General features: G+C 46.7%; 2 protein-coding genes across 3 annotated transcripts; both read left to right on the forward strand.

Annotated features, from left to right (window-relative positions):
• The first annotated feature begins 898 nt into the window (after positions 1–898).
• THG1L (tRNA-histidine guanylyltransferase 1 like) lies at positions 899–8,350 on the forward strand. 2 transcript variants are annotated; one of them, XM_002710341.6, is made up of 6 exons: positions 899–1,178; positions 1,940–2,116; positions 2,840–3,009; positions 3,735–3,823; positions 5,621–5,728; positions 6,902–8,350. In XM_002710341.6, the coding sequence occupies exons 1-6, from the start codon at positions 988–990 to the stop codon at positions 7,061–7,063; spliced, it is 897 nt and encodes a 298-aa protein (XP_002710387.3). In that variant the 5' UTR covers positions 899–987; the 3' UTR covers positions 7,064–8,350. The 2 variants fall into 2 exon arrangements, with proteins under 2 accessions (XP_002710387.3, XP_017196713.1); XM_017341224.4 differs by having other exon boundaries at positions 939–1,178; positions 2,935–3,009.
• A 1,546-nt stretch (positions 8,351–9,896) lies between these two features.
• LSM11 (LSM11, U7 small nuclear RNA associated) lies at positions 9,897–23,702 on the forward strand. Its single transcript, XM_051843563.3, has 4 exons — positions 9,897–10,383; positions 16,318–16,457; positions 18,181–18,264; positions 18,674–23,702. Exons 1-4 carry the CDS (start codon positions 9,939–9,941, stop codon positions 19,082–19,084), a joined length of 1,080 nt encoding a protein of 359 aa, XP_051699523.1. The 5' UTR covers positions 9,897–9,938; the 3' UTR covers positions 19,085–23,702.
• The last annotated feature ends 1,280 nt before the right edge of the window (positions 23,703–24,982 follow it).

Raw genomic sequence — 24,982 nt, forward strand, 5'->3', positions numbered from 1 at the left:
GTAACAGGAAGCGAGGAAAGAGGGACAATGTTTTGGATTTGTGTGTTGGCTCTGCCACGTGACCTTATGTAACTTATTCTTTCTTATTGCGTCTACCAAGGAAACTGTCAATTCTTCCCCTGAAGTTACTGAGAACATGCCAGAGGAGGGTGGCTATGGCTGCAGATACTGCTGTGGAGCCAGAGGAATCATGGAACAAATATCCAAGAAATCAGCGGCAGCTACTGCCTGTAGGATGTGAGGTTAGCAGTCAGTGAGAGACTTTCCACGGTAAATCCTTTTACATTGCGTATTTTTCTTGAGGATGAAAAAAATGTCAAGAATTTGAAACAGCATTATATAAACCATATAGAATCACACAGATCACTCCAGTTGTGTTGTTACAATTATCTACAAGCAACAAGAAATCCAACATGGGGCCTCTGATTACTTATTGGTGAGAAAGTTGAGAGTAAAGTTGATCTAACACACCAGTATGTTGGAATACTGAGTCACACCTGTTTTTAAAAAGTCACGCCTTGAAATAATGGTACTGGAAAATACGCCAGCCGAGTGGAAAAACGGTATCACTTATATGGAAGAGGGATTTCAATTTTGTGGCGAAAACAGACGGGCAAGGAATCATCACTGCACCAGGGGCTGGCGGATATAAACTGCTGGTTGTCTTAATTATATGTATTTCCGTTCGTTTGACACACTTCATATTATGAATTCATAAATGCTACTTAGAAGGCGGGAACCATCACAACCACGCTCTCAAACTTGATTAGGACAAAATTTTTAAAAGCTTCTGGACCGCAGAAGAAAGGCGAGCCAGCGCCTACCTCACGTAGGAAAGGACATCTCCCTCTCGGTCCCCGGTGCCCTGCGAACTACAAGGAGAGACGAGAGGGCGATGACGACTTCCCCCCAAGGCTAGAGCGGCCACGGAGGGAAGCGGAGACTTCCGGGGCGGGATTGTCTGGGCCTTTCCCTTCCGCTCGGGGAATGTGGGCCTCCTGCCCGGTTAAGGTTCGCGGTTGCTGGGCCGCTGCTTCCTCCACGCTGAGACGGTGCCTGAAATTAAGCGCGACCATGGCAAAAAGCAAGTTCGAGTACGTGCGGGACTTCGAGGCTGACGACACCTGCCTGGCCCACTGCTGGGTGGTAGTGCGCTTGGACGGCCGGAATTTCCATCGGTGAGCGAGCTCGGCCCCGGGCGGCGTGGTGCGCCCTCGCTTCCGGGGAGTCCGGCACCTACCGTGCCCGCCTCAGGCTCACGGTTGCCGGGGTAACGTGGCAGCCAATGAGCGCCCGGCACTAAGCATCTCCCTGGGTGCTAGCCAGGACAGCGCTTACATTTGAACTAGTCCGGGCAATAAGTGGGGCAAGATGCCCCCTGGTGAGGCCTTGGCCTGGAGCACCGTACTTAAATTCCTCAGCCAATTACACAGCGATTCTGTTAGCTATCTTTGCGTGCGGACTTAAGAGCTCCATGTAGGCCTTGCTGTGGGGGACACTTTACAGGATGCCCATATGTCATTATCAGTCACACACCACATGGACTGGATTCAAGAAAGGCGTTCACAAAGGAGAAAGAAACGTAATAAACACAGGAGCTTAAGTTTTTAAAAGAGGGGCTGATGTATTCATAATGGTCACTAACAGCGACTGAGCATGTCCTCTGAGACAGGCATAATTGGAAGCGGATGAGGTGAATACTCTACATCCCCACTTCTCAGAGAAGGGACGCGAGGCTTAGCAGTGTGTCCCTTTTTCTCAGTTGCTCGGGGCAGGACAAACCTAGAGTTCTCAAGAAAGTGGGTTAGGTTAGGGCTGCCGGAGTGTTTGGTTCACAGTGCTGTGAAGTATTTTCCTCATAACAGCCTCTGTCATCTGTGTCCTTAATCTCAAGCTCCTACACCCATGCCCTCGTCCCTATTCTCTTTCCCCTGTGAAGGTTCTCTGAGAAGCACAACTTTGCAAAACCAAATGACAGCCGTGCTCTCCACCTGATGACCAAATGCGCACAGACGGTAATGGAAGAATTGGAGGATATAGTGATCGCTTATGGACAGAGTGACGAGTATAGCTTTGTGTTCAAGCGGAAAAGCAACTGGTTTAAAAGAAGAGCCAGGTAATTCCAGGCCCCGCCTCCCCTCTGCGGAACACTGCCTACCAGTAGCTGGTTTTCTGTTTGCCTTGATTGCAGTTACAGATCACAGAGGAGGTTTCCATAATGTAGAGTCACAGAGTGGATGTTTATTTCCTGATAGGCTTCTGGACTCCACCAGATACCTGAGCAGTCCAGCTGTCTCTTTATCTTAGTTTCCCCTCTGTGCCCCATCAGCTTAGCTTCTAGCCTGGTCTGGCTTCGAACATTCGGACTAGAAACAGAATACAAAAGTGGTATTGATGACTCATAGGTTGGCTTAGCCAGTGACATTCTACATGCATTGTAGTGTTGTTTAAATTTTTAATTAAGGAAAATAAATAAATCTTACATTTGATTTGGCAGTATTTTGAAACCCATATGATAAATTCTGTGCTTTTAAAACAATGTTTCCCTCATTCAAAGACTGAAAACAAATGCCTAAACCAAGAATTCACATCACATCCTTCAGAGAAAAAAATTGGTATTAATAATTTACTTAATAAGACTGGAAGGAAAGACAGTCTGCATTCAAAATATAAAACCAAGACCTTAAAGTAGTTTTTCTTAACCAAATGCATTTTATCTCTTGGCTTGCTGGGCGGTTTGTGTAATCTCCCTGTTGCACCCTTAGGCCCTGTATGGTGTTGAATTAATATCATGTTTTTTCTCTTTCCTTGCTCCACCCAATGTGCCTACGTTTGCAAGTAAGTTCATGACTCACGTGGCCTCCCAGTTTGCATCTAGCTATGTGTTTTACTGGCGCGATTACTTTGAGGACCAGCCCCTTCTGTATCCCCCAGGCTTTGATGGAAGAGTGGTGGTGTATCCTAGCAACCAGACCTTAAAGGACTACCTCAGTTGGCGACAAGCAGATTGTAAGTGGCACCAGTAGTCAGGTGTGGTTAAATCACCAGGTGCATGCATTAAAGGTGTCTGTCTGAAACAGGCTCTTGTATATTTCGTTTGGAATCTAGTATGTAAAGTTTTTAAAATATTTTTTTAATTGGAAGAGTCTAAAACCTCCCCACAAGTTTTTTTTTTTCTTGTTTTAAATCAGAAGACCATATCAGCTCTGCGTTTGCCTTGGCATTGAACAGAGCCTGGGTGGCAGCTGCCTTCACATCACTCACATATAGGCGCCACTGTGCCGGTGTTTGCCCTTTGGTGGTCCCCTGGGATCTGCCACTGCTTTACACATTTGTGTTCACGCCAGCTTCAGTATTTGAGCTGTGACTCCTGCCTTACGGGACTGTGGTGATGTTTGTGAGGCTCTTACTCATTTGGTCTATTTTGATTTTGCCAGAAAAACTGGAAAAGAGATCAGGATACTATAAACCAAATAACTTTGAAAGTAACCCCACGGTTAATGCACAAGTTAACAGATTTATGCAGAGTATAACTGGAATGGCCAGATGAAACTCTGGTTAGGAACTAGCTGTTTTTCTACCTGCCCCTTCCTGCTGTGTTCCCTGGGTAGGATCTTGGACAAGTCACAGAATGTCTCCCAGAGAAGAGGGGCAGGGCTCTGGTACCCCTTGAACGTGTGCTTACAGAGGAGATGCTGTACGTATATAAACACGATGCTGTGTTCTCTTCACAGGTCACATCAATAATCTTTATAATACAGTCTTCTGGGCACTCGTACAACAATCTGGACTGACTCCGGTACAAGCCCAGGGGAGATTACAGGTATGATCCGACTATACTAACACTTAGCTGCAGATAGTTGACCATAGGCCGTGTCTGGCAGCACTTTTTTTCACATTCCCTTCACAATTTTTTTTAGCCCCCTTTTAGAGCTCTGTTTTGGAGGAAGTAACAGGAGCGGCTCTGCCACCTGCCTGTTCTGTAGGCCTGGTGGGTTATGACTTTGCCCTGAGCTTTCATGTGCTCAGCTGATGGACAGAGGCTCTGCATTCCCAGGTGGAGCTGCGAGCTGACTGTTCTCTGTAGACAAGGCACCGTGCTCTTCTCCATCTGAGGTCCACCAGGCCTCTGCTCATACCCGGCCCTGCTGGGCACCTGTCATTTCTTGGGCTTATGATCCTTGTGTGTCGTGAGAGTATGTGTTCTGGGAGTCAAATATCCATGCTCTTTTTTTATGCTCATGTTTAATTTTATCCTCTTTGCCTCACTTCTGCGTAGGTAAAATGTGAAAAATAATAGTTGCTGTATTATAGGTTTAAGGTCAAAATGAACTGGCATGACACATGTCAAACACAGGAGCATGTAAAGTACATTTTCAGTGGTAAATTAGTATTGGCTTTTTTTTACCAGGTAGTGGTGCTGCTTATAGGATGACTGTGAGATGAAGTAGTGTGACAGCTGCTGGCACCGTACCTGACACCTTCTGATTGCCTTTATTAATAACACTTGTGATGAAGTTTATATATGGTAATAATAGGAAAACTAGTAGGTATCTCCAGAGTTTGCAAGAGTCAGGTTTGGGTTTTGATTTCTTCTTGGAAGAATGAAGTAATCTTCAACCATGGGTAATTTTAGAATCTAAGCCTCTGTTTTCTCATTTCTAAAATGGAAATGGAAACGATGATCAAATCAGAAAATAAGCATGGGGGCTGGTGCTGTAGTATAGTGGATAAAGCCACTGTTAGTGCCAGCGCCAGCATCCCATATGGGTACCAGTTTGAATCTCGGCTGTTCCACTTCCAATCTGGCTCTCTGCTATGGCCTGGGTAAGCAGTAGAAGATGGCCCAAGTGCTTGGGCCCCTGCACCCACATGGGAAACCAGGAGGAAGCTCCTGGCTCCAGGCTTTGGATCAGCCCAGCTCCAGCCATTGTAGCCATTTGGGGAGTGAACCAGCAGACAGAAGATCGATCTCTCTCTTTCTCGCATTCTCTGCCTCTCTGTAACTTCACCTTTCAAATAAAATAAATTAAAAAAAAAAAGAGAAAGAAAAGAAGCATAAAGTGCCTGGTATACAAGGGGCACTCGGTTACTATTACTTCCTCCTGTTCCTTTCATAGCCTTGACCAGTGCTTGCTGCAAGAGAATTTTTTTTTTTTTTTAAGATTTATTTAACAGAAAGAGATCTTCATCCACTGTTTCACTCCCCAAATGACTGCCATGGCGAAGGCTAGGCCAGACCGAAGCCAGGAGCTTCATCCAGGTCTCCTATGAGGGTATCAGGGGCCCAAGCACTTGGGCCATCCTCCACTGCTTTCCTAGGCCATTAGCAGGGAGCTGGATCAGACCAGGAGCAACTAGGACTCAAACTGGTCCCCTTTTGGGATCAGCAGCTTAACCCACAAGCCACAATGCCAGCCCCCAGAAGAGAATTTTATGAATGTAGTTATTTAAATAAGATTTGAATTGCTTTTGAGATAAAAATTCATTAGTAATTATAAGATGTTTGATAAGTCTTTCTACTTCTTGGTTTGTTTTGGAAACTCAATGCAGAATAGATAGGTGGCATTAGGGGAGAGACAAGACATACAGACCTTTTATGTCTATTTTCTTTTACCAGGGAACTCTCGCAGCAGACAAGAATGAGATTCTGTTTTCTGAATTCAACATCAACTACAATAATGAGCCGCTGATGTATCGCAAAGGAACTGTGTTGATCTGGCAGAAGGTAAGGCAGTCTCATTCCAGTGAGGTGGAGGCCAGGAAAGCAGGAGAGCCTATGCCCATTGCCAGTTTGTCCTGCCCGTTCCCCGTATGCCGGGGTCACTCCAGTTACTAACAGATACTGAGTTCTTTGCAAAAGGAGCACAGTAGATCATTGGAGGTCTGTTTTGTTAGTAGTGGCATGGAATCCTCCCACAGAATTATAGAATTAGTGCACTTAGTTTTGGTGTCATGCTTACCCCACAGCCTGTAAAGCCCTTTCAGAAGGGTACAGTGCAGGGCTGGCATTGTGGAGCAGCAGGTTAAGCTGCCAACCTGCAATGCCAGCATTCCATATGGGTGCTGGTTCAAGTCCTGGCTGTTCCAGCTCCCTGCTAAAGTGCCTGGGAAAACAGCAGACTATGGCCCAGTTCACCCACAGGGGAGGCCTGGATGAAGCCCCTGGCTCCTGTCTTTGGCCTGGCCCAGCTGTGGTCATAGCAGCCATCTGGGGAGTGAACCAGCAGATAGAAGACCTCTCACTGGCTCTCCCTCTCCCTCTCTGTAACTCTGCCTTTCAAATAAGTAAATTAGGTTGAAGATTTCTGCATTCATTTCCCACAGTGAACATACATTAAGTGATCTACCCTATGATAACTAAAATAGGAAGGCACTAGGAGATGTTGCAGACGAGGATTTTGTGAATCTCAGAAGTTTCCTGAGATTCCCCAGTCATACTTAATATTCCGTACAGCTCTTGGACGTGATGATTTTTCTGAATTTCTTTCACATAAGGTGTTTTTTTCTGAAAGGAATGTTTTTGTACTGACTGGTTCCATGAGAGCCAGTCCTTCGACTGGCAATTTCAGCTCTTGTGTTAGTATTTTCAGACACATTTGTTCTTTGGCACAGAGTTGATGACTGCTTAATGCAGGTGGGAAGGAAGAAATGCCTTTAATTCTGTGAGTGCTGCTCACGAGTGTGGAAACCCTTCTCTCTTCCTAAGATTTCTTTTCAGGATAGAGTAACATAGCTTTATAAAAAATATTTTTAATTGTAAAGAACAGACACATGAGTGTCTGCGTGTGTGGCAGTTAGAAGTGTGTCAAGTGCACAGGTGAACTCCCCCATATCTTTCTTTTGTCTCCCAAACTTACTCTTGAGTTAACAGTGTCGCTCCTTTCACTTCTCCCCATAGGTGGGGGAAGTCACAACGAAAGAGGTTAAGCTGCCAGCAGAAATGGAAGGAAAAAAGATGGCAGTGACCCGGACCAGGTCTAAGCCAGTGGCCTTGCACTGCGATCTCATTGGGGATGCTTTCTGGAAGGAGCATCCAGAGATCCTGAGTGAAGACAGCTGACCCGTCCTGTTCAGTGCTGGCATGCTGAACCAAGCAGGTTCCCCCGCCTCTGCTTGCCCTGGGTGGCCCCAACAGCCTTGACACCCAGAGCGCTGTGTCAGCAATGACACGACCCAAGCTGGAAGGGGAACAGGGGAGGAAAGGGTGGACGGGGGCGGTGTGTCGTGTGTTACTTCAGCAGAACACCTTTTTTCAGTGCTGGAACCTGGTTTCCTTGATTTTTTTTTCCTCAAAATTGTACTATTTTGGTAAAGCAAGAAGTCTGTCATGCCTTGCAGAATGAGTCATTTTCAGATTGTGGCATAAATCTTACAGAAACCTGTCAGCTCTTCTCACCTACAATAGAAGAGGAGCCCAAACTTTACTCTCAGCCACCTGTTCCTCACTACAGAACCCAGTGCCCTTGAAAATCACACTTCTGCCACCCAGTACTGGCATTCACCTTTGGCAGACCGGAAGATCAGCATGGGTTGATGCCTCCGCAAGGCCTCCGAATTCAGGAATTCCAGGGAACACTGCAGGGTGTGCCAGTCTCCAGAATTGGCAACTTCGGCTGGAGGAATACATGGTTCTTTGGGGACGCAGTATACAGATTCCATGGACTAATTTTCTGGGATTGTTGGCATGATCAGTACCTTGCCAATTTGCAAGGCCTCTCACGTCATCCTGGGAAGGAAGAATTTGTGTGTGTAGAGGAGAGAAAACGTGGCCGTGAATGATTGAGGCTGGGAAGCACTGACCTCATGTTCTTCATTCAGTGCTGCCTTCCGATTGGATTCCCTGAAAAAGATTGTCAAGTAACTTGTAGGGACTCAGAACAACGGCATGTGAATGCAGGCAGAGGGGTCAGGATGTCCGTTGTGTCCGAGGGGGCATCATAACCACCTGTTAAGGGACCAGCGGAGATGGCCGAGGAGCCACAGAAAGCGGCAGTGCGAAGCTCTTGGCTACAGAAGGGGAGGTAGTGGGCTGGCTGGTGAGAAAACTCGCATTTCCTCTTGTCCTTTTCCATATTTTAGAGGAAAAACATTATTTGGCTCTGTTAAGATTTAATTAAGAGACAGCCCACGTCCCAGTGCCTGGTGTTGCATTGCAGAATTTACAGCCAAGAAGAGAATGTATTTTTGAAAGGGTGACAGCTAGCCTTATCCCTTCACTAATGGACACCCCATCTGTCGATGCCCCCCCCACTTCCTGTTCTCCCCACTCTGCAGGAACAGGGGATGGAGCTCAGGTTTGGTAATTTCTAAAATCTCAGAAAAAAAAATAAAAGCTTCAACTCCTTTAGCCTGTTTATTTGTCTTAAACAAATATATGAATTAAATGTGTTATGTCTGGGCCAGGAAGATTAGACCTCCTCAGAGCAGGGCTTCACAGAGCTCTGTGCAAAAAAAAAAGGGGGGGGGGAGGGATGGGGGGATGGTTACTAACAGTTCGAATTTGAGCTGCTGCCCTCGTGAAGATTTGGATTCAGCATTCTGACTTGCACTCTGAAAGCTCCTTTTGTCTGAGACACAGCACTTTGGGCAAAAAGGCCTCTGTGATAGAAGAGGTGAAACAAAGACAAACTTGCTCTTGGTGAGTTTAACTTGGTGGTAAATTGGTAGCATTTTTTATCAAAATGACCAACAAGTAGGTATTAACATGTGCAAGATAACCCAATGAAGTGTGCACTCAGGGGTCCCAGGTGATCCTGTAACAATTAGCAACAGTTCAGTTTTGCCTGTTTCGTTTCACCAGGGAGAACTGACCCAAGTAATAAACCATGTTAAATACTTGGAGCACAACAAAACCTGTAATGTTGCTTGGAAGCCGTTGGAAGGTTTTTATTTCTTTGTTGTAGTGTGTATTCCAGTGTGTTAACTTTGAAGGTGTATTGTATATTTCCATCTTACTGAGGTTCTCTGTATTCTCGGGCTGCCTTTCAAAATCAAACTAAGACACACAAAAACTAGTGTAGAGATGACAGTTTGGGAGAGTGCTGGTGGGAAGGGGGCTTGTGTGGCCTACAGATGGCTGGAAATAGCTTGGCTCTACTGAATGGGGAGGAGCTGTCTGGGTGTTTCGTCTAAACTGTCTCTTAAACATCAAAGACCAAAAAATGGGGGTGGGCCGCTGGGATAGCTATTAAGATGGCAGTCTGAGCTCCCATCTTCCAGCTTCCTGCTGAGGCAAGCCAGGAAGGCAGTAGTGATAGCTCTTGTAATTAGGTCCCTGCTACCCACTTGGGAGACCTGGATTGAGTTCTGAGGTCTTGGCTTAGACCTGGACCAACCTCAGCCGTTTCAATCAGGAAAGGGAGCCAGAAAATGGAGTTTTTCTGCCTTTCAAATAAGAACAATAAATGTTTTGCTAAACAGGTTATGAAGTCACAAGTTAGGAATCAAATCTTGGGCATCTTCCATCCCGTCTTCCGAGAGCTGGATCCTTGATTACTCCAGTTAGCAATGCTTAGAAAAATGAAGTGATAAAGGTCCCTCAACTCCCGAGCAGCGCTCAGCATAGATGCAAATTGAAATGTGTATTGTCCTATTCCCGCCCCGTCCGCTCAAGCTAGGCTGCAGTTCCCGAGAGCAGAGACGCCTTAGGATTTTTTGAAACGCGATCCCAGGCTCCAACCCCACGGTATCAGGAGTATTAATAAACGCCCCAAATAATATGCACGAGACACTGCAATAGATCAGGTTAACAGCGTCAACCGGTCAGCTGGGCGCGGGCCATGCGCCACGCCCCCCGGCAAGGGCAAAGCGTGGGCAGGTGCTGCCCCCCAGCGGCCGCGCCGCGCAGGGCGACTCCGCGCTGCGGCTGCGCAGTGCCGCCCTCTGGCGGTCCCGCTCCTTCTTCCCATCGGCCTCGGCTTGCGGGCCTTTCAAACATGGAGGAGCGGGAGCGGGGGGCGAGGCAGGCTCGCGCCGGGAGCCCCGCGAGCCCGCCCAGCCCGCGGCTGGACGTCAGCTCTGACAGCTTCGACCCGCTGCTGGCCCTGTACGCTCCCCGCGTGCCTCCCATCCCGTACCCCAACGCCCCGTGCTTCAACAACCTGGCGGAGTACGAGAGCTTCCTGAGGACCGGGTGCCGGGGCGGCGGGCGCGGCCGGGCGCGGAGCGCGGCCGCAGGCGCGGGGGCCCCCGCCGCCGCCCCGGGGCCCTTGGGCAGGTCCCGCCGCCGGCCCGACGCCCCCGCCCCGGACCCCGAGCGCATCCAGCGCCTCCGCCGCCTCATGGTGGTCAAGGAGGAAGGGGATGGGGCCGCAGGGGCGCGCCGGCGGGGTTCGGGACGGAGCAGGAAGGCGCCGCGCAATGTGCTCACGCGAATGCCCCGTGAGTCCGCGGGCGGGGAAGCGGGAGCCGGCAGCCCCGGGGCTGTCTGCGGGGTGGTCGGGGCTTGGCGCGGGGTCTGCACGTACTAGGGGCAGGGCCCTGGCGAGGGTTTGCAGGGAGATTCAGCGACGGTGGGGAGGGTCGCCTGGAGTGGGGGACAAGTCTGCATGAGCAGGAGGGGCCGAGTGTAAGGCTGTGTGGGTATCGGGAGCCTTGGGGAAGATTTGCAAAGGTAATAGGGTCCGTGGCAGCAAGGGCCCGTGGGAGCAGGGGGTAGGCGGGGGGAGGGCTGGGGACGCTCACAGCCAAGGGCGACCTCGCAGGGAGGTCTGCGGAGGCGGTGAGAGGTCTTGGGGACCACCGGGGGAGGTGGGAGGAGAGAGCACAGAAGTTGGGGGCGGGGCGGCGGACGGCCGGTTTTAGGGGTCAGGGGAGTGTTTGGTCCCAGTCGTTTGGGGATGAGCAGGATGGGCGTGGGGAGATGTGTTTAGGTCGCGCAGGGGGTTATAATCTGCTAAACCCTGCACCTCACTCCCCCGGTGCGCCGAGCAGGAGAAGGGCTGAGGGCTGCAAGTCTTGGGCACGTATGTTCACATTACTCAGTCACAAGTGTGGGAACGCAGCAGCAGGCACAAAATGCCACCAAAACAGACACTGGTCTGTAGCGAGGTGTGGGACTGTGTCTGTCAGGCTCCTATTAACATATGCGCAGGTTGTCTAGAGTTCTGAAGGTGTGAACGGCACTGGAGAATTTCCTGGTGCCTCCTAATAGATCCTTGGAGTAACGCTGTAAGCAGCCGACGTTCGAATGCGTGCTGGGTCCCGTGTAAATGGAATAGAAAGAGCCCAGGGTTCTGTCTGTCTTCATCTGGCAAGCAGCTCTGACATCTGCCCTGTGAAGGCAGTGACCTACTTAGCCACTGAAAGCGTCTGCATCCTGATAATGAAATTGTTCCATGATGAAAGTGCCGCCTTTTGAATGGAGGGCTGTGCTAAACAAGGGGCTGTTTTGCTTCATTCCTAGAAATGTGTTTATTAGGAGAGAAGCATCCTGAAAAGCTGTGTGCTGTCATGGTGCCACTGCTGGGTGACTGACGGGGCAGAGCATCGCTGCCTTGCCTGCCCAGCAGTGGCACAGAAACAGTGTGCATTCTCCTGAAACGAGAGCAGTTTGGGGACCCTTATTTTGCCTGTTAAAATTTAAATCAACTCCAACGCTGGGTCTAACATTTTATTTCCACTTTACCAGTTACTGCTTTGCTACTGAGACTGTTGAAGAGATTGCTCTGTGGTCAGTTGTGTTAGCTTTACTCTGGAGCACGTTATGGCTAAGACAGGGTGTGACTTTCCTTTATTAAACACACCTGTTGTCGGCTTTGCATATTAAATGCACACATGGAGTCAGGATTGCAGAGACTCCCTAGCCACTGAAAGTGTTAATTATGACCCTGGAGACAGTGGAGAGTTTGACATCGCAAAGAGTCTGATGGCCTGCAGAGGCAGAAGTGACCCGAGCATGGGTGAGGGTTAGATTTGTTCAAGAACGACTTCTTGGATAAGCTTTAGGTCTTGCAGTTGAAGAAGGGCATAGTTGAGGGTAATAATTATTTCAAAATCAAGTTATAAAGGTATAACTTACCAGTAGAAAAATTCATGCTTTTAAAGTGGGATTTAAAATCTTAAAGTGACATATTTTTTGAAAGGCCGAGCAAGAGACAGAGAAATAAAGATTGAGAGATCTGCCATCCTCTGGTTCAGTTCCCAAACACCCACAACAGCTGACCCAGGCCAAAGCCAGAAGCCTGGAACTCCATCCAGGTCTGTTATGTGCCTGGCAGGGACCCAAGTACTTGACCCATAGCCTGTTGCCTCCCAGGGTGCTCGTTAGCAGAAAGCTGGATTGGAAGTGGAGGGAGTCCTAGAACCTGGGACTCCCATATTGGGTGCAGGTGTCGGAGGTGCGACTTGGTTACGCTGTGGCAAATAAATAGCTGCGCCATAAGTGAGTTTCAGTATATGTGTAGAGTCTGCCTAGGTTTGTCCACTGGCTTGCACATCTTCTACTCTGGGTGAAGCTATCGAGAGTCTTTTGGTTTCAGTTTCCTCTGTAGAGGGAAGGCAGTAGTAGTACCTCACATCGTTGTGAGGATTCAGTTGGTTAACGCATTTAAAGCATTTATAGTAATAATGTTCCCTGGCACAAAAGGGAGGTTTTCAGTGAACATTAAATGTCACTGTTACCGTGGGTTGTTATGGTTATTTTTTTAAATTTATTATTATTAGAGGGACCTCCTTATCCACTGGTTCTCTCCCAAAGGCCCTAGAGCCAGGAACTCAATCCAGGTCTCGTGTGGGTGGCTGCGACCCTACTACCTGAGCCGTCACCTGCTGCCTTCCAGAAAGTGCACCTGTAGGAAGCTAGAATGGGGAGCAGAATCAGGCCTTAAAACCCAGATAAACCATATGGGATGCAGGTATCCAAGTGATATCCTAACCACTGTGCCAAACAGCCTTCCTCCATTACTACTTTTAGCTTGTCTTAATTAAAAGCCCCAGGTCTGAATGCATTTAACCTGCCTGCTTTCAGTGTTGGTTCAGCAGTTTACCAGACAAGCGACCTTGAAGAAATTGTTTGAGCCTTTCTGAGCCTCAGTTTCCTCATCTATAAAATGGGGTGAAATAATAGTGTATATCTGTTAGGATTGTTATGAGGATTGCATAAAATAATGTATTCTAATTTAAACTTACCACAGGGCCTGACTTACACGCAAGGCCCCGGGATGAGTGATGATGATGATGATGATGACGACGATGTGGATGTGAATGAGGGGAGTGAGGAGACTTAGAGAGTAAACTAATCATCTGATGAGGATCTGGGCTGGACTGTTCTGTGGAGAGAGGAAGGAGAGGGCAGGTCTTAGTTACTGAGAATCTATTGTCTGGACTTAGTGGACTTAGTGCTGGGACTCCCTCCCAGCAGGGATAAGGAAGAGGGAAGCTGAGAATCGACCTGGGTTTGGAATTGGGAAGAATAACTTGCTTCAGCCTAAGGAGTCTGCTTTTTTTCCCTCTTAAGTTGTAGAAGGGTGGCTTGTGTCTTTTGGAGATGCCAGGAAAGAGAGGGAGCGTTCGGAGAACAGGGGCTTGCTTTTGCCTGGGCTCTTGGCTGTCTTGGATGATGCTAGTGTTGTGTTTCTGATCACACAAGAGGAGAAATGCTCCCTGGAATTACACCTCACTCAACCTTTGCAGGAAAAAAATGCAGAGGAAGTTTCAGATGTGAGAGTTGAAAGAGCTGAGTTTGGTATTTATTTAATTAGGATACATGCTTGAGGGTGTGGGGGAAGAAGTAAAGTAATGCTCCTATTTTTTTTTTTTAACACACGTATTTGGGAGGTAGGGATGGTACCTATGTATTGGCAAGGGAATAATCCAGACATTGTGTTTAGTTTCTAAGGAGTGAAATTTAAAGACTCATTTGTGAAATTAGAAGTTAACTAGCCTCTTTTTATGCAGAGGGAAATGGACTTGCGAAGAAAAGGTGATTCACTAGGTTACACACCAGTTCAGACAGCTGACCCTGACTTAACCGGGCCTATAACATGCAGATACATGCACACCCACACACATCATCAAACGCGTACAGAGGTTGAAAGTGTTGCTTAGTAGAGAGGTGGGTGGCGAAGGTCACAGCAAGTTCTCAGGCTCCTTCCCAAGGCCAGTGTTTCTGCCACTTTGTCTCCAACTGTACCTTACTGCCAAATCTTCAATCTGACAAACTCCTACTTCTCATCTGCTAAGTCGTTTTCTTCCAAGAGTATTTTCTTTCTTTTTAAAAAAGGAAGCGTTCCGAGGGAGACTAGCAGCTTTCTAATTTAATTTTTATATATTTATTCTTATATTTATTTGAAATGTAGAGAGACAGAGATATCCCATCCATTGACTCACTCCCCAAATGCTTGCAACAACTGAGGCTGGGCCAGGCTGAATCCAGGAGCTAGGAATGCCATCCTGGTGTGGGTGGCAGGGATCCACCTTTGAGCCATCACCTGCTGCCTCGCAGGGTCTCTATCAGTCGGAAGCTGGAATTGGGAGTGGGGTGAGGGCTTGCATCCAGACAATCACATATGAGAGGTGCGTGTCACAAATCACATCTTAACTGCTATGCCAAACCCCACCCCTGGTGGTGTTTTCTTCTATTAACTTATCACAGCCATTGTTTATAACCAGCCTGTGCAGGAATGATAAGGTGGCCAAGAAGAACAGAGTTTCCCAGACTGCAGTGTAGGATGGTTGTTCCTTATACCCCAGAGGCAAAACACAGAGATGATTTGTCTACTGTCAATGGCAAATACCTGCCAAAGAATTTTGCCTTGCAGAACTAGAAAAGGAAGACTGAGACATATGGGGGAAGGGGTAGAGGCAGGGGAAGAAGTTTTCTTTGGGGAAGTCTTCTGTACTGTAGATAGCATATTGTGATATCTAAGTTACCATGAAATGATAAAAATAAAATTCATCCCTGCTCCCAAGCTCTGAGGCGAAGAATCTCTCACAATAAAAGCTGAAATCTGTAGCTGCAGTCTCCTTGCAGGGAGGTGGCATGCTGCTCTTTTCATGAGATGCTTACCCGGAGGCCAAGTGGATGCCCTGTGCAGCATCGAGGCCTAGGATACAAACAGCACTTCTCCTGGAGTGAGGATTCTGCACATGGAAACATTCGTCACTCACGAGAGCTTGTGTGTAGAGTATCTCAGATTGGTGGAGCCAAAAGGCCATTCTCTCTGAAAGGATTGCACACATTTAAAAAAAAAAAAAAAAAGGAGGCCAGCACCACGGCTCACTAGGCTAATCCTCCGCCTAGCGGCGCCGGCACAGCGGGTTCTAGTCCCGGTCGGGGCGCCGGATTCTGTCCCGGTTGCCCCTCTTCCAGGCCAGCTCTCTGCTGTGGCCAGGGAGTGCAGTGGAGGATGGCCCAGGTGCTTGGGCCCTGCACCCCATGGGAGACCAGGAAAAGCACCTGGCTCCTGGCTCCTGCCATCGGATCAGCACGGTGCGCCGGCCGCAGCGCGCTGGCCGCGGCGGCCATTGGAGGGTGAACCAACGGCAAAAGGAAGACCTTTCTCTCTGTCTCTCTCTCACTGTCCACTCTGCCTGTCAAAAAAAAAAAAAAAAAAAAGGATTGATTTTATATGAAATGCAGAGTTACAGAGAGACAGTGGCAGAGAGAGAGGTCTTCATTCACTGGTTCACTCCCCAGATGGCCACAACGGCCAGAGCTTCGCCAGTCCAAATTCAGGAGCCAGGAGCTTCCTGCGGGTCTCCCAAGTGGGTGCAGGGGGCCCAAGGACCTGGGCCATCCTCCATTGTTTTCCCAGGCCATAGCTGAGAGCTGGATCAGAAGTGGAGCAGCTGGGACATGAACTGGTGCCCATATGGGATGCTGATGCTGCAGGCGGTGGTCTTAGCCGCCACGCCACAGTGCCAGCTCCGCCGCACACATGTTTAAAGGCAGACATGGTATACAGCTCATTTCTTTCAAACATGAACAAAATTTTTGGTTTGGTAAGCTCAAGTTGGATCTGTGATTCCTGAGAATTATTCTGAAAAATGTTGGCTTAAGGCACAGAATTGAGAAAAGTGTTGCTGCTGTTAGGTACAGTGCAGTGGTATTGATGGTGCATCTTAGACTTGATGACATCCTGGAATAAAGGACCCATGGGTCATGGAACATCTGCTGGTATCCATACATTCGGTTCATCCACACACTGTTGGAATCTCGTCTCATTTCAGGGTGTTTCTGTTCTGGCCACTTGCCACAGGCCTTCCTGATCAGATGGGGAGGTTGCTTTGTATTGCTGGACATGGTTGGGTGGTCTCACCTGTTAATTCTGGGCATGAGTGCCTGCTGTACTCACTGTTCCTCTCTCGTTTCAGTACACGAAGGCAGCCCTCTGGGCGAACTCCATCGTTGTATCCGGGAGGGCGTGAAGGTCAATGTTCACATCCGCACTTTCAAGGGACTTCGCGGAGTCTGTACAGGCTTCCTGGTTGCATTTGACAAGTTCTGGAATATGGTAATGAAGCCTTTCTCAAGGGGCTGGAGACGAAATCTTACATACACATGTCTGAACAACCCTGATACCCATCCAGAGAACAACAGTAGCAGTTCTCACCTAGGCTTGGTTTTACTCTTCCCTCCCTCCTAGGGATATTGGGCAGTGTCTGAGGACATTTTGTTTTCTTCATGGTGGAAAGTGCTACCAGCATCTGGTAGTAGGTCGAGACCTGGGGTGTTGTTGGCCATCATACAGTGCACAAGACAGCGCCCCGACAACAAGGAATTATCCACTCCAAAATGTCTTTAATGCCAAAGTTGAGAAACCCAGATTTAAGAAATAATTTATTTCTTCTGTCAAGCAATTTAAAATTAATTTCCTACCAATCATTTTTTTATTTATTTAAAAATATGTACTGCCTTCTCCCTTGGGCTGGGCTCTGTGCTGTTTTCAGACAGGAACTTTGACCGTACTGTATTTGGGAAGGCTGAGAAGGAGAGAGTTGAAGTGGCACGAATGAGAAGAGCACTTGGTGACGAGTTGCCTGGGAAGGCAGGCACCACACCCCACCCTTCTGGAAGCCTGCTGTCTCCTACTCGCCATTTGAGAGAGAGGGGATGTGTTGCTCACAGCTCTAAAGAGGTGGTTAGAACAGGAAGCAGCGGGCTTTTGAGTGTTCATTCTCCCGTGGTTTCCCATGCCCAGCTTTCCCTTTTGCTTTGTCCCAGCCAGGCAGTCAACAGTTGGTAATAGTCACTGAGTGCAATTGTGTGCCAGAGACTGCGTCCACCTTAGGTGTGTCTTTCAGTGAGTGAGTTGTAGGGCCCTTGCACAGATGAAGAAGTTGTGTCCAGAGAAACTGAAAGATTGGTTACAGATCAGATTGGTAGTAAGTGGTAGGACCAGACTTTATCCCAGGTATTTATGAATCCTCAGACCTCATTTTCAACCATTAGGAATTTGTACCCTAGACCCAATTTGAATCCTGGGTTCACCACTTTAGTTGGCAACTAAGCAAGGTAAATTCTCTGAGTCTCAATTTTTCACTTCAAAAATATGGAGGAGAGATTTTATTATATTTTTACTTTTGAAGGGAAGGAATTCAATAGAATGTATATGATGACAATGGTAGTAATAATCCTATCAGGTTATATTTGTAGGGTGATTTATACTTACTCAAGTAACCGCTCTGACACAGTCTCAGTTGATCCTACAGCTGTCCTGGGAGGCTGACCCGAGGGATGAGGATTCTGTAGCAGTTCTCTGTCAGTTGCTCTCCTAAGATACAGAAACAAGGAGGGTACAGCAGCAGCAGAGCAGTGTTTCCCAGGGTTCCAAAGCTGTCCTGTGCCAGAAACATCCGGGCTTTCTGTTCAAAAGAAGATTCCTATCTTCTTCCCAGACCTACACGACCAGAATCTGTAGCAGGGTATCCTGGAATTTGCATTTTAATAGGCCTCGAAGATATTTATGCACACTGAAATTTAAAGACCTCTGCTGTGTTGTCTTAAATGGCTTCACTGTCAATGCAAGAAACCCATCTTTGCAAGTCTGGTGGGAGCAGCTTGGAAATCCTACTCAGAAGCTGTCAGGTGTTACCATTCTCTTCTGCCCAAGAGCTGTGTCACCGGTTTAGTTCTGCTATGATTGGATGTTATTCTGCCGTGTTTTTTCTTTGAAAGCTATAAAAATAATATTTTTAATTCTACCTCCTTTTCTCCCCTTTGGGCTGTTCCTTTAGGCACTTACTGATGTGGATGAGACCTACCGAAAACCTGTTCTAGGCAAAGCATACGAACGGGATTCTTCATTGACTCTGACTAGGGTAGGCAGCTCCCCCGTCCTCCGAGTGCCCTTCAAGCTTTCTGTTTCGGGAATGCAGGTGCCGGGGCCCGGTGAGCTGGCCGTCCTATTGTGGTACTGAGGTCTACAGTGGTTTTTATCTCAAGTGTGTCTGTGCTTGTAACCTGAGTGTTTGATCAACAAGTTACCTCTTAACAAAACTTAAAAATCTTCTAGCTTTATAACACAGAAGTAAGCAAGTACCTTTTCTGTTGACACACTGAATGATTTACCTGAGCTCTAGCTAGAAAGAGAAAGTTGATCATTGACCTTTTAAAATTAGCAAAACAAAATGTCCACAGAGCATAATTGAGGAACCTCATCTTGTTCTGTATGTGGAGGGATGTTGGAGGCTGAAGAGAGGCTGATGTTGGTCATTGCTGTCCTTGTAGCTATTCGATCGGCTGAAACTTCAAGATTCCTCCAAGAAGGAAGCAGATTCCAAGTCTGCAGTTGAAGACTCCACTCTGTCCAGATACTCCCAGACGTCTACCTGGAAGGTGGCCTCAGTCTGGGGAAGAGGAGACACTGACCGGGGCTCCCACAAGCGTTCCCGCTCCGTCCCTTCTTCCCTGCACGCCTCTGCCAGGGAGGAGTCCAGGTCAGAGGTGTCAGGGAGAACCACGCGGACAGATGGATCCAGCGTGGGAGGTACCTTCTCCAGGGCTACCACGCTATCCAGGGGCCAGCCCCGTAAGAAAAAGCGAAAGCCCAAAGTGGATTACCAGCAGGTATTTACTCGACACATAAACCAGATTTTTATTCGAGGCGAGAATGTCCTGCTGGTTCATCTTGCACAGTGACCAGCTCAGCCTCACTTGAGCCTTGGCATTTAGAAATAAAGTGCATGACTCGCTGCTCTGCTGTATCCGTAACCCAGTGAACCTGAGTTGGAATGATTCCCTCTGGTCTTGCATGTGCAGAGGACAGAGCAGGCTCGGCCCTCTGGAAGATGAACTCCAGGAGAGGACAGGCTATGATAGAAGGATGGGTATTTGCTTAAGATCAAGGCTGAAGCCACATATGGGTGCACACACCCGATTTGGTGTCATCGTTTACTGCAGACTCTCAAACCAAATACAAGATCTTCCAGTAAAAAAACTAAGAATTATTTCAGTTCTAAGAGCTAGGGCTCTGAGCAGTCATGGATTTGAGTCTAAGTAGCAGTGTGATGTGCTCTGAGCCCTATACTCAGATCTTGTAATTCGAGTTTTGTGCTACACCATTCTCTTGCTAAGAAATGAAATTTAATATCTTTGAATGTAAGATCTAGAAAAGTTCCCAGCTTACTTAGGGGTGAAATCTGGATAGGTGGCCTGCTCGAAGCAGCTAGCAAAGAATTCTCTGATTAGATCCTTCTCCTTATTATGGACATGACCGGAGGACCTCATCAGTCCTCCCCTTAGAGGTGGCCTCTGCAGATGGCTTCCCAGATGAGACCTGTAGATACTCATGTGGTGGCTTCTTGTCCTCTCTAACTTCTGTGGCATGGTGCTAGTGCATGTACCCCGTGGTATTGCCCCCTGTGCGTAGTGTGCACTGTCCTGTGAGCTTTACGGCAGGAGACTGTGACCTCCCTGTGTGACTTCAAAGGGTTCTGCGTGAACTCGGTGATACACATCGCGTGGCTGAGGCCCCTTTCCAGGTGGGGCTAGCCTTGTGTAGAATATCTGCCAGAACAGTCTCACCCGGAAATAGTGGTGGGAGTTTTCTTTCCTTGTGCCGGGCCAAAGAGATTCTTGAGAAGTACACCGAGTATTGTTTGAAGAGACGCTCTCCCCACAGCCTGGCTTGAGTAACAGCAACACCATAGCACCTGTGAATGCTTCTACTTGAATCATATTATGCAGCAAAGGCTGCACCTTGATACAGACTCTTAGGCCATATTGATTTTTTTGTTTTGTCAGTTTCTCTTTGGTTTTATCTTTGGTAACTTATGTTCAAGTGCAAATAAGAAATGCATAGAAGACATCATGCCCCTGCTGTATTTTTTATGTCACTTAGATAGGCCTTCTGAGAAGCAGGGTGAATAAAGGTTAGGGAGCAGAACTCCTGGTTCTTCTGCTAGCTGGACCACTGGCTCATCATGCGATACAAGGTGAGCAGACTTAACCCGTCTGTGCCTCAGTTCTATCAGACACCTACCTCACAGGGGCATGTGACAAGGAGCTGTAGGAAGGCATTTTACTTGCAGTCTGAACATGTGTAACTGCCATGAGGCGTTTGTACTAGCTCTATGTCATAGCTCTGTAAGAAGGTGCTACATAAGAAAGTCATCTCCTTAGGTGTCAGGGTTATGATCTTGTAGCTATCATGAGCAGGCAGTGAGGTCTTCAGGGACTGTTTTCCATATTGCATTCCTTCCTCTGGGGGACAGTGGAAGTTTTCAGATGATTATCTTCAGTAAGAGGAGAGTAACTTTTTTTTGCTGTTACCCCTGCATCCCAGCCCCCATCTTGTCTGGTCATTATCAGAAAAAATTCCCCTGAACTCTTCAAGGGGTTTATCTGATAGTACCAAAGGGAGAAATAAGCATCCAACAAGGATACATGCCCAAAGGGGGATTTGTGGAAGTTTAGTTTTTTGTTTTGTTTACTTGGTTTTCTTTTCCAATGCATGTTAAAGTATATTGTAGAGCTAGATCAGATGCACTAGTTTATAGAGATTCTAGGTTATGAACTCAATTGAACAATTAGCTTTGGAATCCTCCACTCTGAAAATCTTCTAAAGAGTGTGTCTAAAACTCAGCTTCCAAATTAACGGCTGTCTTAATTGTTATCTGCCAGTCTCCCCCGTGTGGCTGCCCCTCTGTCCCTCAGCTAGAAGCTGCAGCAGATACTGTATTTTTCCAATAATGTACAACTGTTGAATCAAGAGAAATAAAATTAATTTACACTCATTTTAGTGCCTGATCAAACAAGACCATATTTATTTTAAACACACGCCTGCTTTCACATTTACATGTAATTTTCATACATCTGTGTAAGGACTGATAGACTGTTTCCTCCCCAACATGACAATTTTGTGAATATTATTTTTAAACCATGTGTGATTGATCTGCCTTATGTGCTGTGTTTCCCATTTATTTTTTTGGTGTGAACAGTATTTTGGAATGAATTCTATCGACTAAATGTGTTTTTTTTGTACAAAGCATGATACTTAATTTTTAGAAAAATCAGTCTTTAAAAATGGTTGCCTTTTCTTTATTATTGGAGGAATTTTTCAAAAGAAAGAAAAAAAATCCAAATAGTGTGTGTGCTGCTCAACAAATGGGATCATCTAGGTCCATGTCACGAAGCTGCTATGGAAGTAATGGAAGTCTTCTCAGGAGAAAGAAAGCAAAGGGGAAGTGGTGCTGTGGTCCTGAGCCCCCACCCAGCTGACAGAGAGGCAGCAGTGCTGGTCTCTAGGCCTGTCCGGAGATGAGGCTTAGGAAGAGTAGTACCCATTTTTGAACATCTAACTATCATTCTTCAAAGTAATCTCTGAAATAGGGGCATATGTTTTCAAGCCGGTTTCTCTAAAACAGGCTTAGGGAAAGTAGTACCCATTTTTGAACATCTGACTTCCATTCTTCAAAGTAATCTCTAAAACAGGGGAATATGTGCACTTGCAGTCTTCTCAGGAGTTGCCAGCTTTGTTAGGTGATAAGAAACACAGAATTGGAAGATAGGGTTTCACACCCAGAGCAGCTTCCTGTGCCACTGGACACAGAGGTGGTTCTTCTGCCCCGTCCTGAGTAGACGGGGCACTTGAGGTGGCTGGCTTTTGTTCTTGTGCAGTGTTGGTGCTTCCTCTCAGGGACTGTCTTACCGCCAGAGGCAGGCTGTTCCTGGCAGGGTTCGCCACAGTTAGCAGTGTCTGAGGCAGGTGCCTTGCTCTCTGTGCATGGTGCATGTCGAGTCAGGGGTTACAAACTGTTAGCCTTAAAATCAAGGCTCATAGGAAGCCTTGCTGTGAGTTGTCAGTGGATGCCGAGTGGCGAAGGAGCCAGGAGCACCTTTCAGGATTGCCAGTTGTGCCACTGCCACCCCTGGAGAAAAAAGAAAGAAACCTCGCTGGATGCAGACTGGATGTTGTATTTCTTTTTGCAGTGTCCGAAGCAGCTGAGAAATTCATGAAATAGAATTGATTCTGTAAATTGCCTTTCTCAATTTGCTCCAAATTTTGCCTTTAGGGAAAAATTAAAATTCCCCAAGGACAGCTAGCTGTCACTGGTGCTGCCCCCACAGCTCACCAATCTTGTGCATTTCTTGTGAATGAAGTGGTTGCTGGGGGAAGACCCAGATTCATGCGAGGGAAGAGTATCCCGGGATGAGTGTTTCCCAGCTGCTTTCATTTTTCTCTTCCTGGCCAGAAATAGAATGCAGCCGGCCCCACTCCACAACTTCTGTTCACCAGTCTGTGTTTTTCTTCTCCCAGAAGGCTTTTCTTAGCAACTGTAAAGCAAAAAAAAAAAAAAAAAAAAAAAAAAAAGCCTCTTTTCTGGGCCTGTGTTGCAGTGGTGGGCGGTCTGTCATTACTTTCTGGCAAATTGAGTTGATGGATTTAGGATAAGCCTTGGGGTTCCTGGCACAGTTTTCTAGGCTCTGAGGACGGGTTGGGCCTCCATAGCCTTCAGTGTGTTGAGTATTTTTCAAATGCCTGTAAGTTCTCTTGCACTCCTCTAATACATATGAAAGCTTTCTGTCAAGCAATGGCTTTGGATGGTTTGAAGATCTAGGAGGAGACAAATAAGTACACCTGAGACCTTCAGTTGGTTTTTTATTTATTCAGAATAAAAAGTAGTTTGATAAGCAACCAGAGTTAGTGCCTCTTTAAACACACTCTCTGAAAAGGTGGGAACTGTCCCTTAGGAAAGTATAAAAGCTGTTCCCAGTACATTGCAATTGCTTTTGATTTTACTCCTTTACAGCAACTGTGTGATGTACGTCTCATGTTATGTTTTTAGAGCTGTGGAGAAAATACATGAGAAATGTTATAGGTATTATTTAAACAGTGATGATCTGGCTGAATTGTGTGTGAGCAGGGTTCTAGGACAAACGTCCACTCCTTTCTTCTGTTGTACTGACAGTGAAGCAGATCGTGAGCCATGTCTTCAACAGTGATTAGCTTATTCCGTGCTGGCATCTAACGACATCGGCCTTTGTATTTGCTAACCCTCCACACCAGGACTTGGTACGGATTTTTTAGACAAGGCTAAACCTGGATGACTCTGTGTATTGATAGTATCACAATTCATATTCCAGCTGCTAAAAGAAAACTGTAACTTATAATCGCCTCTTTGAATTCCTCATAATTGTTAACTGAAATCCTTCGTGTAAGGAGGATTGCTGCTAGTAATGTCAGTTTGCAATGTTCTGCTTGAGAAATGTCTCATGGGAGTCTGGAAATTGTAATAAATATGATTGTATTAATGAACTGGCTGCTTTGTCTCTGCTGATTTGGGGGGATGGCAGGGAAGTGGATGGGGATTTCAGTACCAAGTGAAGGCCCCTGCCTAGAAAGCAGGACCATCTCAAGCCGTCTGCAATTTCATTTTGCAACCTTGGGCCTTTCCTTACCAAAGCACAACACATCTGGATCACAGTTTTTAAGGTAGCTTTCTTCTTGCATGTTTATGTGGAGTTCATGCTTTAAAAACAGGAGCTAATTAGTGGATCCAAAAGGCATCCATAGCCGAGACAGATCATGTCAAGAGCCTTGGGCAATTATTGATGTCATACGTAAGAGTCCTATTTGTTAAATAAACAAGAGTCACTGTGCACTAACTTTCTGTCCAGGAGCTCTGTCCCCAAAGAGTTGTACCATGAGACTTAATAGTAAAACTTGTTCTCAAGAATCACTTCCTTTTAGTATATTAAAAGGAGGATATTACTGTGTCTCATAAGATATAGTTATGTCCAAGAGCTCACAAAAGTAACATCCTTGGGTTCTTCTTTAAAGACACTTAAGTTTCTAAAAGGAAAGAAGGGGGAGGAAGGAAGGGAAAAGAGGAAGGGGGGAAAATGAAATCACCTTCGAGAAGCAATAACATAGATCCGCCCTTGTATAGACAGTTGAGGAATACTTCTGCTAGTTTTTTTTTTTTTTTACTCCATTTGTTATTTCTTTTTCTTTTTCTTTCTCTTTCTTGGATAAAACAAAAGAGAAAGCAGGAAGTGGGGTGGGAGGAGAATGGGTGGTAGGGCGGGTACAGTGGGAAGAATTACCATGTATATAATGTTGTATTTATGAGGTACATACAAATTGAAAATAAATATTTAAAAAAAGAGATAATCCCACATTATGAATTATCTGTTCTGAGCCCCAAGTAGTGGTAATTGCCCTGTAAATTTATTTTACCTAACACTCATAATCCATTGTCTTCATGATAGCTAAAATCACCATCAGTTCTGCTCCCCTCTGATTACCACATTAGGCTCTTTGGTCCTTACATGCTCCCAGAAATATGTGAATTTGCCACCAGCGTTCCTCTGTGAATGTGGAACCAGTGGAGCAGTTGAAGGATTTGCTACATTGATTACTCAGCTCTCCTGTGTGCTCCCAGAACCAAGTCACTTGGTAAGACGAACAAACAAAAATCATCTTGATTCTTAGACAGGAAACCTCAAGTTAACTGTCATGACTCAGTGCCCCTCTTGAGAGAATAACCTAGGCACAACTGATACGCATGAAGTTTCTGCCACCGCTGTCAAGAT

This window comes from Oryctolagus cuniculus, chromosome 6, assembly GCF_051225735.1.
Source record: "Oryctolagus cuniculus isolate XC-2025 breed Fujian yellow rabbit chromosome 6, ASM5122573v1, whole genome shotgun sequence".
NCBI lineage: Eukaryota > Metazoa > Chordata > Mammalia > Lagomorpha > Leporidae > Oryctolagus > Oryctolagus cuniculus.

Excerpts from the sequence above, each read along its gene's own strand:
- THG1L (XM_002710341.6), top strand. The coding sequence starts at position 988 with ATGTGGGCCTCCTGCCCGGTTAAGGTTCGCGGTTGCTGGGCCGCTGCT. Across the intron at positions 3,010-3,734 it reads CAGTTGGCGACAAGCAGATT|GTCACATCAATAATCTTTAT; the intron begins GTAAGTGGCACC and ends TTCTCTTCACAG. Across the intron at positions 3,824-5,620 it reads AAGCCCAGGGGAGATTACAG|GGAACTCTCGCAGCAGACAA; the intron begins GTATGATCCGAC and ends TTCTTTTACCAG.
- LSM11 (XM_051843563.3), top strand. The coding sequence starts at position 9,939 with ATGGAGGAGCGGGAGCGGGGGGCGAGGCAGGCTCGCGCCGGGAGCCCC. Across the intron at positions 10,384-16,317 it reads TGTGCTCACGCGAATGCCCC|TACACGAAGGCAGCCCTCTG; the intron begins GTGAGTCCGCGG and ends CTCTCGTTTCAG. Across the intron at positions 18,265-18,673 it reads CTTCATTGACTCTGACTAGG|CTATTCGATCGGCTGAAACT; the intron begins GTAGGCAGCTCC and ends CTGTCCTTGTAG.